The sequence below is a fragment of the Pteropus vampyrus genome, unplaced genomic scaffold, assembly GCF_000151845.1.
Source record: "Pteropus vampyrus isolate Shadow unplaced genomic scaffold, Pvam_2.0 Scaffold323, whole genome shotgun sequence".
In the NCBI taxonomy this organism is placed as follows: domain Eukaryota; kingdom Metazoa; phylum Chordata; class Mammalia; order Chiroptera; family Pteropodidae; genus Pteropus; species Pteropus vampyrus.
Window position 1 is genome coordinate 925,002 of NW_011889104.1, and position 14,368 is coordinate 939,369.

Consider the following 14,368-nt stretch of genomic DNA (forward strand, 5'->3'; position numbering starts at 1 on the left):
TTCAGGTCTTCTGCCCATTTTTTAATTGGATTGTCTGTTTTTTGTTGTTGTTATTGAGTTGTATAAGTTCTTTATAAATTTTGGATATTAACCCCTTATCAGATGTATCATTAGCGAGTATCTTCTCTCAAACAGTTGGTTGTCTTGTTTTGTTGATGGGTTCCTTTGCTGTACAAAAACTTTTTAGTTTAATGTAGTCCCATTTGTTTATTTTTTTCTTTTGTTTCCCTTGCCCAAAAAGATATATCTGAAAAGAAATTCCTGTTAGTAATATCAGAGAGTTTACTGCGTATATTTTCTTCTAAAAGTTTTATGGTTTGGGGTCTTATATTTAAGTCTTTAATGCATTTGAATCTATTCTTGTATATGGTGTAAGAAGATGGTCCGGCTTCTTTTTTTTGCATGTATCTGTCCAATTTTCCCAACACCATTTTTTGAAAACACTGTCTTTACCCCATTGTATATTCTTACCTCCTTTGTCATAAATTAAGTGAGCGTATAGGCGTGGATTTATTTCTGGGCTTTCTATTCAGTTCCATTGATCAATGTATCTGTTTTTATGCCAGTACCATGCTGTTTTGATTACTGTAGCCTTGTAGTATAGTTTGATGTCAGGTAGTGTGATACCTCCAACTTTGTTCTTCTTTCTCAAGATTGCCATGGCTATTTGGGGTTTTTTATGGCACCATATAAATTTTAGGTTTATTTGTTCTAGCTATCTGAAGAATGCATTGATATTTTGATAGAGATTGCATTGAATCTATAGATTGCTTTGGGTAGTATGGCCATTTTAACAATGCTGATTCTTCCTACCCATTAATAGAGTATAGGCTTCCATTTATTTGTATCGTCTTCAATTTCTTTTCTCAATGACTTATAATTTTCTGAAAACAGGTCTTCTGCCTTCTTGGTTAATTTGATTCCCAGGTATTTTATAGTTTTTGACACAATTGTAAATGGGATGGTTTTCTTAATTTCTCTTTCTGAAAGTTCATCATTGGTGTATAAAAATGCCACTGACTTTTGAATATTTATTTTGTAACCTGCTACTTTACTGAATTCACTGATCAATTCTAATAGTTTTTTGGTAGACTCTTTAGGGTTCTCTATATGTAGTGTCATGTTATCAGCAAATAACAAGAATTTTGCTTCTTCCTTTCCAATTCGGATGCCTTTTATTTCTCTTACTTGTCTTATTGCTGTGGCTAAGACTTCCAATACAATGTTGAAGAGGAGTGGTGAGAGTGGCCATCCTTGTCTTATTCCTGATTTTGAGGAAAATGCTTTTAGCCTTCCCCCATTGAGGAAACCTATGCTTTTAGGTTTGTCATATATGACCTTTATTATGTTGAGGTATCTTCCCTCTATTCCCATTTTGCTAAGAATTTTTATCATAAATGGATGCAGGATTTTGTCAGATGCTTTTTCTGCATCTATTGATATGATCATATGGTTTTTAATCTTTTGATTTGTTAACGTGGTGTATCACATTAATTGATTTGCAGATATTGAACCAACTTTGCATCCCAAGAATAAATCCAACTTGACCATGGTGTATGATATTTTTAATGTATTGCTGAATTCGGTTTGCTAATATTTTGTTGAGGATTTTTGCATCAATGTTCATAAGAGATATCGGCCTATAGTTTTCTTTTTTTGTAATGTCTTTGCCTGGTTTTGGAATCAAAGTAATGGTGGCCTCATAAAAGGAGTTAAGGAGCCTTCCTAACTCCTTTTGAATTTTTGGAATAGTTTGAAAAGAATAGGTGATAATTCTTCTTTGAATGTTTGGTAAAATTCACCTATGAAGCCATCTGGTCTAGGACTTTTGTTTTTTTGGAGGTTTTTGATTACTGATTCTGTTTCATTGGTGGTAATCAGTCAGTTCAGATTTTCTGTTTTTTCTTGACTCAGTCTTGGGAGATTGTATGTTTCTAGGAGTGTGTCCATTTCTTCCAGATTGTCCAATTTGTTGGCATATAATTCCTTGTAGTATTTTCTTATGATCCATTGTATTTCTGTGGAGTCCATGGTTATTTCTCCTCTTTCATTTCTGATTTTATTTATTTGAGTCCTCTCTCTTTTTTCCTTGATGAGTCTGGCTAAGGGTCTGTCAATTTTATTTATCCTTTCAAAGAACCATCTCTCAGTTTCATTAATCTTTTGTATTGTTTTTCTAGACTCTATTTCATTTATTTCCACTCTGATCTTTATTTCCTTCCTTTTATTCACTTTGGGCTTTGTTTGCTGGTCTTTTTCTAGTTCTTTTAATTGTAAGGTTAGATTGCTTACTTGAGTTTTTTCTCGTTTCTTGAGGTAGGCCTGTATTGCTATGAATTTCCCTCTTACAACAGCTTTCACTGTGTCTCATAGTTGTATTTTTATTTTCATTTCTCTCTAGGTATCCTTTGATTTCTTCCTTGATCTCATTAATAACCCATTCATTGTTTAGTAGCATGTTATTTAGCCTCCACGTGTTTGCGTATTTTCTAGTTTTTTTCTTGTAGTTGATTTCTAGTTTCATACCATTGTAATCAGAGAAGATGGTTCATATGATTTCAGTCTTCTTAAATTTATCGAGACTTGTTTTGTGTCCTAATATGTGGTCTGTCCTGAAAAATGTTCCATGTGCACTTGAGAAGAATGTATATTTTCCTGCTTTGGGGTGAAATGCTCTGAAAAGATATATTAAGTCCATCTGTTCTAATGTATCATTTAGGCCCGTTGTTTCCTTATTGATTCTTTGCCTGGAAGATCTGTCCATTGGTGTCAACGGGGTGTAAAAGTCCCATACTATGAGTGTATAGTATGAGTGTATAACTGTTAATCCCTCCTTTTATGTGAGTCAATAATTGCTTTATGTATATAGGTGCTCCTATGTTGGGTGCATATATGTTTACTAGGGTTATGTCCTCTTGATTTATCCCCCTTACCTCTCTTGTCACGATCAAGAATTGTTCTCGATTACTGTTGTGTCCCATCCTGGCAAGCAAGGGGTGCTTACTCAGTATTTTTTGAGTGAATAAGTCAGTGAAGAGAATATTGTAGAGTGAAGTAAGCAATGTCAGCACATCTGGCCACTCGCAGGTGAATGAGTAGTAGTATAGCAGCTGTGAGTCAGTTTTGATCGTCTGACTTCATGCATTTATCTGTTTCGATCTGCAGTGAATTTTGGAGAAATTAGGTAACATTTTACTCATTGTTTCACTGAAGTAGCCTATTTCAAATTACATTCTTGAAACTTTAAATTTATAATGGTGTATCTATATTATTATTGTAAAATGAGACTTTCTTTTTCTAAACAGTTCAGTCCTTCCATTGTCCTGGGCCTGTGAGGTTTACCATAGGCTGGTATTTGAAGCATTACACCTGCCAAAATGAATTTTCTAAGCTGGAGGTAAGTAAAACGCAAACATATTTAAAAATATTTATTGAAGTAACATTGGTTAATAATACTGTATAAATTTCAGGAATACAACAGTTTAATTCAATATCTGTATATTCTAGTGTGTGTTCACCAACCAAAGTCTGGTCCCTTTCTGTCACCACATGTTTGACCCCCTTTACCCAGTTTGCCCTCTTCCCATCCACCTGCCCCTCTGGTAACCACCATTCTGTTGTTGGTGTCTATGAGTTTGTTTTTGTTTGTTTTGTTAGTTCATTCGTTACTTTTTATTTTATATCCCACATATGAGTGAAATCATACGGTTTTTGTCCTTTTCTGATATATTTCACTTAGCATGATACTCTCAGGATCCATCCATGTTGTCGCAAATGCAATGTTTCATCTTTTTTATGCCTAAGTAGTATTCCATAGATATATATGTACTGCATTTTCTTTACCCAGTCATCCATCAAAGGACACTGAGGTTCCCTACATGTCTTGGCTGTTGTAAATAGAGCTGCAGTGAACATAGTGGTGCATACATCTTTTCAAATTAGTGTTTTGGTTTTCTTTGGATAAAGACCCAGAAGTAGAATTGCTGGGTCATAGGTAGTTCTGTTTTTAACTTTTCAGGACCCTCCATGCTGTTTCCCACAGTGGCTGCACCAATTTGCCATCCCACCAGCAGTGCACGAGGGCTCCCTTTTCTCCACATCCTCACCAGCATTTATTATCTCTTGTCTTTAATAACAGCTGTTCTGACAGGTATGAGGTGATACCTCATTAACACAAATTTTTAAAGCATGTAAACCTATGATGGAAAAATTATGAATATAAAGGTTTATTAACTCACCAGGCAAATTGGCTAGAAATACAGATTGTAGTTTGAGAAATGCCACAGATTTATTTTGGGCCTTAGGCAATAGACGTTTTAGTTACATCACAGTACATGCTTTCTGAGAAGAATACAAATCTTTTAGTTTTCTTGTGGCTTACGAAAAATGTTAGTAAATGTTTAAATCAGACATGTAGGATAAAGAGACTGGGTCACATACCAACAAAAATCAACTTAATTTAAGAAAGAAATGTTAAAGTTTCACTTATTAAAAATTAGTAACAGGTACCTAGAGCTTATGAGTCCCAGTAGATTTAGTGAGTGAGCAGGTCTCAGAAAGCGGTGAAGAGGAGAAGGCGGGTGTGCCTGAGAGAGGGGGACAGGCCACAGATATGCCTGCCCTGCCCTGCAGCCTAGGCTTCCTCCCCAGGAACCCCTGGGCTCCCATGTCCTCATCCAGACGCTCATTCCCTGATGCTGCCGTGGTTGCTTAGAATTGGTCCCTTTCCAGCTTATCTGTGATCTGTCGGCTCCTACTTTGAATAACATGTAGGCTTCCATACTTTTATTTGTATTATCTTTTCATTTGGGGTAAAAGATGCCATTTTCCTTGAATGTTGCCTTTTTGACTTTCTCCCTAAATATTTTACCCCTTCACACTAACTCCTTTGCATACATTCTCTGAGAATGGGGGTACTCAGGTCACACAGCACAAGTATCAGATACAAAAGCCCTAACACTGACGACGATGCTCTCATCTAGTAGATGGACCTTATTAAAATGCCTCCAGGGTCCCAGAAACCTCCTTTTCAGCAGGTGTGTTGTTGTGGTTTTGTTTCCTTCTGATCTAGGCACCAATCCAGGATCATATTGCTATTCTGCAGTTTATTTTTCTTTTTTGGTCTTAAGTGATATGACATTGATATATTTAAAATGTACAAGTCATTTATTTTTACAAAGTGTGCCTCAACTGGGTATTTTTGATGTTGGATTGGATTCAGGTTGTATTTTTGGCAGGCATACCAGAAATTCTGGTTTGTCCCATTTTGGGTGATGTTAGCCGTGCTTGGTTGGTTAGGAAAGTTTCTGCCAGGTTTCTCACCAATGATGCCCCATCTTAACATCTCAACAGTGATGTTCTCTTTGTTAACAGCGGTGACTTGTGAAGAGTACTTTTGTACCTGTAGGTAGATACCTGTCCTATTTCCCCATCATTCCTTGTTTTCACATCCTCTGATTCTGGCCTGAGGGATCAGTTATTTCTCTACAATTGCTGCATGGCAACTTTCTTCTACATCTGTTAGCATCCTGCTGTGAGGGTGAGCTCCCTCTGCCTCCGTCTTACCTGTCTGTCTGTCTGTCTGTCTGCCAGCCAGCCATCAGTACGGACTCATCGGTTTTTGGGTTGTTACGACCTGTAATCTGTTACTATTTTTATTTGCTTAGCTCAGATTGTCCAATATTTGGCAGTGGAAGCCAGCTTACCCTTTTCTTGGTGACCAGGCGCTGCCCTTGGGTTTTACTCCCATGTCGGCGTTGGAGGAGACCTGGGTTCTGGTGTATAAATGAGTGTTCCCGGCCCCCAGTTGGATCTGTACCTTTGCTTTGTGTTACTAGGTGTATGGCTTGTCTTTCCCTCTGATTAAATGCTGCTTTCTTCCTCTATGAGATCTTTTACCCCTGGGGTATGATGCAGGTAGCCCCGGACAAAGTATTTTGTATTTCAAAACACTTCAGTCACTGTCTTGCTGTGAGATCATGGTTATATCAGGTACTGCTGTGTCTGAGCACATCGGAGCAGATAAAATGTTGTGCTCACCTCACTTTTACTTAAAATTATATTCAGACCTTTTTTCTTTTCAGTGTTTTGTTCTACTGCATATTTTCAAATGTTCCAAACTGAATAAGTTTTTGTTATTATTTAGATATTACATTTTACTTATCTTCTTGGATAGGAAGTGTGGAAATAAATGATAACATAGAATTTCACCTCGGGTAGGAGCTGTCACAGAAGCCTGAAAGTGTTGATGAAGACTTTTGTGGTCATTATTTCGAGAACATCGAATGCTGGACAACAAAAAATGAAAACTTAGATTGCAACAGTGATTTGCAGGTGTTTCCCTCATTATACGTGAGTATCTGTCTCGCCGGGTAAAACAATTTATTTCACTTCCAGTGAACACAAATATTGACTTAAATTCCATCTTAACCAAAATTTCAATAAAGGTGCTTAATTTGTTCATTTTCATGCTTAGTTCCTTTGTGAGGCAGTCACAAGTAATCAGTTAGATATTGGCGCCATTGTCAATTTCCCCGTAGCCTTGGCAGTAGCGCCCTGAAAGAGGACCCTCGGCCACCTCAGTGACCTGCTGTCAGTTCACCTCATTCCCTGGCCCCACCCGCCTGCACACCTCCCCACCTTTCCTTCACAGCAGCACTCCACAGGGTCCCCAAGGATCATGCTGTCAGCCCCAGGCCTGCTGCTGCGACCGCAGTCTATCCATGCACTCAACTTAACCAGCATTTAACACACTTGCTTCTCTCAGTGCATTCTAGAATCTAAATCAGATTCTAGAATGTTCCCAGCAGTCACCCTGGGTAGTAAGGCCATGGTCATTTTCACGTTTTTTTTTTTTTGTAAATTCTGAAATGAAAATATATCTTTAGTAAAAATTTTAAAGGGGTTAAATATCTGAGAAGTGCAATAAACATATAGTAAAGTGTGTACCTCAGAAGTATACTGATGAATTTTCAAAAGCTGAGCTGGTGTAGACCCAAGCCAAATGCAGAACATTTCAGCACCTGGAGCCCCTTTGAGTTCTTGATGCCCTCCCCACCGGCCGTGTCCACTGCCTTGATTAAGGAGGTAATTTTCCAGAAGCATGATTTAGTCACTCATGTGGCCTACAGTGAAATTTTTCTCTGATGTGCAGCTTGCAGATTTTTACTTTTTTCATAACACATTTTTTCTTAATCGTTATCCTCACAGAAATGCAGCAATATAAAATGAAATTTTTTTATTCTCTTTTCCAGAATAAGGAACTGATTACAAATATCAGAAATGTTTCAAACCAGGAAGGATCAATGGTAAATCATTTTATTTGTCATCAAAGCAAATATATGCAAGTTATAGTAAGACTGAAAAGAATCTGCTGATGGATAGATATTTGGAGAGTGATATAAAGTAGGGTTATTAGAACTGGGAAAGAAAAAAAGAAGTCTTATTCAAAACAGTATGTTTTCATACATATGTCTGTGACTTTTGCATATCCTCATTTCTGTCTTTGTTTAAGACCCTCTTTAAAGTTCTAATTTAAGGTTAACGTCTGTGCAGCCTTTCTTTATTTTGAGGAGTTATCAAGAGTGGAGAGACCAGGAGGCTGAGGGCCACAGGAGCCGTCTGGGGCTGCAGCCTGTCCACTTTTACACCATGACTGCTCGTTTCTTCTTTCTTTCTACCTTAGCAAGCAGCCTGATAGCGCAGAGGCCCTCCCTCTGCCGTGGCTGAGAAGAGCTGCATAGACCATCACCTGTGGAACGAGAGGAAGTAAAAGGGCAGGACAGGGATATTCAGGAAGGAGGCATGCGAGAAGTTTAGTCCAGTCACCAGTTACATGGGGCATGCGAGGGGCATCAGCATGAAAGTGGCAGTCATAGTCCGCAGTGGGACCGCTAGTAACATAACACCCTTAGGGAATTGGAATAATTTAGCCACATATGAATAGGAGCCATTTCTCACAGTGTCATCTAACTTCTGCCTCCCACAGTTCAATTTAAAACTGCATACTTGATGATATTTGGATAAAACATGGAAAGAGTAATATGAGAAAAAGTACTTGAAAGGTAATATTAAATACAACATAGAACGGTGACACGAGGGAATCTGTAGAAATAGGGAAAGTAGAAAACGTTGAAGGGTGGAATAGGCTTCTCTCCTCCGCCATCTCTAGGTCTGGAAAATGGTGATAAAAAAATGGGAACCCTCCACTGCCCACCTTCCTGTGTTATCTGATTGTGTTGTTTAAAAGTAACCCAATTTAATTATTAAAAGTTGTTTTAAAATGTGATGCACAATCATTAAGCTATATCTTATATAGCAAGTTTTTCAAATAACAAGATTTTTTTTTCCTGTTTCAGGATGTTGTTGCAAGAACCCAAAGAGATGGGTTTCACATCTTTATTGTTTCAATTAAAACGGAAAATACGGATGCAAACTGGAGTTTGAATGGTATAGTTAAACTACATGCATGTTTATTGCCTGCCTTTCCTGTGTTCTATATTTTTGTCATTGACCCAAATCTATATTCTCTGTTAAAACACGATTCAAAAATGAATTTCTATTAAATACAAAAATGAATAATCTGTTTATCTGGGGGACATAAAACTTTATTCTTAATGGATAGAAAATTTTAAATTAAGATAAATTTTTAAATTTTAAACTTCATAGCAGGATAGAAAATTCTCCATACTTTCAAATTTAAAAAAAAAAGTCAATGCATAGAATTGGGCAGGTGACATCGTCATTGTGCCTGAAGAGATCATATTCTTTTTAAAATGGTCGTCATCAGGGATCAGAAATTGTTGCTTTTTGAAAAGCTTTTTAAGCGGCACTTTGTAGCCTAGAAGTAGAGGTGGCATGCCTGGCCACTGGGGTTCCCATGGCCTTGAGCTCCCGCACAGGGTGGCTCCTATGAGCCCATTAGCTATAATTCCCCTGCCCACGCAGGAGCGGGCTCACAGTAAGCCATTTGCCAGGGTGCAGTGCTCTCACATGCCCTGGCATCGCTTTGGCTACCGTTTTCCAGAGGGGCATCTGCTGTACTGTCAGTGCCAGACAGCATGTGAGGGTCCTAAGGGTGTGCACTCCTCTGATTCATTCATTGGGGACCCAGAGGGTAGCCAGGCCCTGCCGCTGAGAGACACACCATCTGGTGGGGGAAGGGAGCATGGGCTGAACAAGCATCGCTGCAGAGGGGATCCCGTGGGGAGCTGGTGGAGGTGGCTGCTCTGGAGGGCCGTGGGGTCGGGCCTCGCCCTGGAGATGACGTGTGTGCCAGGCCAGGCCACAGAGAGGGACCAGGGACCTGGAGGCCATTCTGTCTTCTGGGAGTGCCTTCCCCTACTCAGGCTGCCAGCACTGTGCCCCACACTTAGTCATTGGAGCCGCTGCTGAGCACCACGAGTCCTGTGCCGGACTGGACACTGTTTGTTACCACGTCTCAGACAATAGCCCGGATGATCAACCAGGGCCAGGCCACAGCCAGCGTGACTCTGCTTTGCATGAGGTTGGATCTGGCCTGGGTGTTAGAGCACATGCTCATGGCAGTGCCATGATTAGGTGCACGGTCGGACAACTGCTGGGCACAGATCAGCTTGCGTTCTTGGGGCCTGCTGGGGACTGCGCCCACCCTGAAAGCTGAAGACAGAGCTCACTGTCCTTTCTCTACCCCTCTCCCCATACCAGTTTCTCTCTCTATGATGGGGCCGAAAGGATACCTCTCTGCCTCCGACTGGCCTCTCATGATTGTGAGTATGTCTTTCATATCCTAAAAACAGGTTCTGTATCCTACTTGGAAAATTTTAAACTCCCAAGAGTCAGTAGTGGTGACCCCTATGAGCTATGGCTCTGCCCTGCCCTCTCAGCTTCCAGACCGACTAGAAAGTCAAGGAGCAAAGCATGGGGTGGAAATGTCGGTTTCTGGGCAACTGCCAGGCCTAGCTGACAGCAACTTCTTCCCTGCAGTTCTACCTGGCCATGTGCATCGTGTACGCCCTGTATGGCGTGCTCTGGCTCGTGTGGTTGGCCTGCTACTGGAAAGATATATTAAGAATCCAGTTCTGGATTGCAGCTGTCATTTTCCTGGGAATGCTTGAAAAAGCAGTTTTCTATACCGAATACCAGAACATCAACAGCACTGGGCTGTCGAGTAAGTTGTGACTTTCTCCAAAACATGATGTAACCCAAGGGGCCCCAGTGTCTGTGAGCACAGCCATGGGAACAGGCACATGGCAGACGGAGCGGGGGTCCCAGGGAGGCTGGCGGAACGGCTCCGGCCTAGCCACGCAGGTGCACACAGTGCGCGTGTTCCTCTCCCCTCAGCCCAAGGACTGTTGATCCTGGCAGAGCTGATCTCTGCCACCAAGAGGACACTGGCTCGCCTGCTGGTGATCATCGTGAGCCTGGGCTACGGCATCGTAAAGTAAGTCCTGCCGTGTCTCTGTCTCATGGCCTCTGTGGAGCAGGACTCCCATCAGTGTCCGGGTACAAACCCACTGGGAAGTATGTGCAGGCCACACTCTCAAGGGCTGTCCATGCACTGGCTGTCCCACACTGTCCGCACAGCAAGTGCCTGAGTGTAGTTCCAGTCACTTCTCAGTCCCACAAATGAAGGATCAGTTTCAAGGATGTAGAAAATTTTAAACCATCCTCGAGGTCCAAACCATTTTTTATTTCCTTAGCAGCACAGTTGCCTCTTACGACTGTGTGTGGATGCCATCAGGGACAGGACACTGCCATGTCAGCGAGATTCCTGGGTTAAGCCCTGTCCCTCAGCTCTGTTTCCTCCCACCCCTCATCCTGTGTGTCACTTGTCCTCTTCAGAGCACCCTTCTCCCTTCATCCCTAAAACCCTCTGATGCCCAAAAGCTCGGCCTCAACCTGGCCGCCTGCTCCGCCTCTTGCTGCAGCCCTGGTACCACCCAGCCTCCTCCCCTCATCCCTTAACTTGCTAACCTGCCCCTCAGCATGTCACCGTCAGATGCCCTGTGTGGCCAGGACCCAGGGGCTAGTCTTTGGGTGACCCCATCTCACCTTCGACAGCTGGTATCCTGCCCTTTGTCTCCCTCAGCTGGGACACCAAGGCCATTCTCTGTACAGCCACACCCTGTCCATCACCACAGGCCACTTTTCAGCTGTCACCACCTCTTCCTGTTCACTGTCTCTGACATGTCAGCTCCTGTTGCCCTTTGACCCCGCTCTGGCCTCTGGCCTTTGGCCCTGCCCTCCCCAATGCTCACCGCCTCCTTCAGCTTTCCTTCTGTTCCGGCAGACCACTGATATCCTCATGCACACCCGAGCCCTCCCCTCAGCCTGGGCTCCCTTGGGTTGTGTAGGCAGCAGCGGCTAAGGGGAACCTCCTGGAGTATGACTCAGATCTCATTTTTCTGCTCATTTTCCTCTGGCTTCTCTGATGGCCAACTTCGTCCCTTGCTTTCTCCCCTCTGAGCACTGAGCTCCGTCCTACTGGCTGTCATGCTATTGCTCTCCCTTAAATAGCCCACCCTTTCTTACTGGGGGCTCTTTTCCCAGACCTCTCACCATCTCGGCCCTGCTCCCCCTTCATATTCAGGTAGGCAACCCTGCCAGAGTTCTAGACATGGCACCCACCCTCCCCCTGCAAAACCCCTGGGTGTGTACGTGAGCTCTTGCTGTCTCCACTGAGCCCGGTAGGGGCTTTGTGTCCGTGTATGGATCCCCGTGCCATCCCTAGCCCAGAGCGCCATCCCGTGAAGGGTGTTGGATGCACATGTGAGCTGGGGCTCACATTCAGCCAGGCCTCCTTCCTGTCGGACTTTTATTGGGTCCCTCTCGTGCTCTGCTTTGGGGACTCAGCACAGGGCACAGCCCTAGAGCCCCTGCCGTGTCTCACGTGCCTCTCGGCTGCAGTTAGGAGCACCGGGCGCTGGCATGTGTGGCGTGTTTCAGTGAGGGGACAGATGAAATAGCTAGCATACGGGACACAGGCCTTGGCGATTGCATCCCTTCACTGCAGCCCGCATGTCAGCTGTCATAGGGAGGGCCATTAGCTGTTAGACAGAGCCAGAACTCAGATAAGCTAAATGAAATAACTAGTCCGAAACATGAACTGTGGGTACTTAGATTGTTTTAGAATGATGACCCTAAGTATCTTCAAAACCATTTTTTTCTTCTAATTAACTCTGAGAAGAGTGTTTTTGAGCTAAAATGTATGTGCAATAGACTCTGACTTGCAGGTATCAGTAAATTTCAGTTCTGTCACATTACTAAGCATAGAAATTACCATCTTTGCGGTTTCCTAATTTATTTGTATTTTTAAAGAATCAAAATGGTACTTTAATTTTTTCTAATTCAAAGACTGGAACTGAAGTCCATCCACATTGATTTGGGGTCTTGAGAGAAGGAAGGTGATGGGGCTCTGTCTCTTGACGTCTGCTCCTTCTCTGCCCAGGTTGTAAGTTGGTTGGTCGACTCCAACGAAATGGACCCCAGACAGTTTTAATTAATGTCAGAGAAAAAGTTAAATCATTTCTGCTGGTGACACTCAGAAGTGTCAGCCTGCTCTTCATCCCGCTCTTCGGATCTGGGCCGGGTGACGGCGCGGCCCCTGCGCTTGCATTTCCGCGGCAGAGTGCTCGCTTGCTCCCAGTGCCAGAGCAGAAGGTCCGGCTTTGAGCCAGTTGCTGCCTTGTCCCCAGGAGACAGGCATTTCCTAGAACAAAGCACCGTGGGTGGGATAGACCTATCTGACTAGGTGGCAACTTCTGTCCTGTTGGAAGTGAGGCCCCAACTGTATTCAGACATGTGACTGACCTGCCTTTTCTTTCCTGCCCTGATTTCCTTCCCCGATCCAGGCCTCGCTTGGGGACAGTTATGCATCGGGTGATTGGACTTGGGCTCCTCTACTTGACCTTTGCAGCAGTTGAAGGCGTGATGAGAGTCGTCAGGGTAAAAACCGCATGATCACCCTACCGCCCCTTTGTCGTTGCTGCGGCTCAACCTCATGTCTCCTGAGATGAGTTTGTGAAGACGGAGCGTTTAAAAAAGGGCGCAATTTGAGCTGCTTTTCCTACAGGGGGTTTTCCTTCTTAATACTCCCTGGAAGTAAAAGGCAAGCCCCAGAGCACTTCCTGAAATGACCTACCTGACTGAAGGCAGCAATGGTGTCACCCGGGAGTTGACCCCTCAAAGTGTCTGCAGTCACCCCTCACGAGGAAGGCTTGTCTCTGTCTTTTTGCAGTCCACACACGGTCCTTTCTTCCTTGCGTCTCAGCTTACACACATGCCACGTGAGACAGTGTCAGTGCCCCCTTCACATGTGCAGACATTATGTCTCACTTTCAAGTCTCAGTTGGTCGTAGGCCGCCTCTGACTCTGGGTACAGGGTCATGGGGCTCAGCAGAGCTCTCTCCTGCAAGGACCGGGAGCAGGTAGCATTTGAGGGTGACTGGAGCCGGGACAGTGCTCCCTTCTTGGGACATGATGGAATGTTCATGTCTGTGGAGACCCTGAGGTTTCTAGCTCACGGTTTGTCTTAATCACATAGTGATTACTGAGTGATGACTCAGTGATGACATAGTGATGACTGAGTGATCAGCAGCTTATTGTATTTCACTTGATTCTGAGAATAGTGTGATTTTTACCTAGATGTATAACTCAGGTCACTCACTGCACAGAGCGGTTTGTGTGTGTGAGCTGTGAGTTCACATCATATGTTCACTCTGACCCTGAAGCAGGACTCTAGTCAGTAGTGTCAAGAAGCCTCATTCTTCTTTCTGTTGTTGTCTTAATGTGTCTGCATTCGGTTAGGTAGACCTGCTGCTTCATCAGGTGAGGTACACCTGCTGTTTCATCTTTGACTCTTGAACGGAGTACTTATTTTTACATTTACGTAATAATGAAGAAGTCTGCATTTTTATATAACTAAGGAAACTAATCTGCTAGAAAGAAAACAGAAGATAAATATTCCACATATAGATACAGTACATACTCTGTATTTCCTTAAGATTGTACAGTCAGTATGTGCTACTCTGTCAGCTCCCGCTTAGAGTAAAGTGGATAATCTATGCTGTTTGTCCCTTCCACTCTGTGGCTTTTCCTTATTTGCCTTTTTCCATGTCCTTCGTGTGAGTAGGAGAGATGAGGGTCCATTCCATGAGTGTCATGGCTGTAGGTTTGGTGTGGAGAGGAGAAACTGACATGGTGGCCCTTGTGGGGTGGGGACATGGTGCTTGTTATTTGCCATTCCATATGTAGTTCAGTTTCACCTTGTCTTCAAACAGGTTGTTGACAAATTAGCATCTATTGCTGCCCAAATGGATCTTTCCCATGTGCTTAAACACAATTCTGTTAGGAAGTAGAATCTTTTATGTGGCCTTTGTAAAGTGATGCT

General features: G+C 43.1%; 1 protein-coding gene across 1 annotated transcript in view; it reads left to right on the forward strand.

The window, feature by feature from the left end:
• Nucleotides 1-14,368, forward strand: part of TMEM87B (transmembrane protein 87B) — a 46,436-nt gene that overhangs the window by 9,396 nt on the left and 22,672 nt on the right. Inside the window, exons 3-10 of the mRNA XM_023521913.1 lie at nt 3,306-3,398; nt 6,218-6,351; nt 7,254-7,307; nt 8,358-8,448; nt 9,685-9,746; nt 9,964-10,147; nt 10,321-10,420; nt 12,831-12,924. Of these exons, the coding sequence (XP_023377681.1) occupies nt 3,306-3,398; nt 6,218-6,351; nt 7,254-7,307; nt 8,358-8,448; nt 9,685-9,746; nt 9,964-10,147; nt 10,321-10,420; nt 12,831-12,924 (812 nt within the window). The remainder of the gene's footprint in view (nt 1-3,305; nt 3,399-6,217; nt 6,352-7,253; nt 7,308-8,357; nt 8,449-9,684; nt 9,747-9,963; nt 10,148-10,320; nt 10,421-12,830; nt 12,925-14,368) is intronic.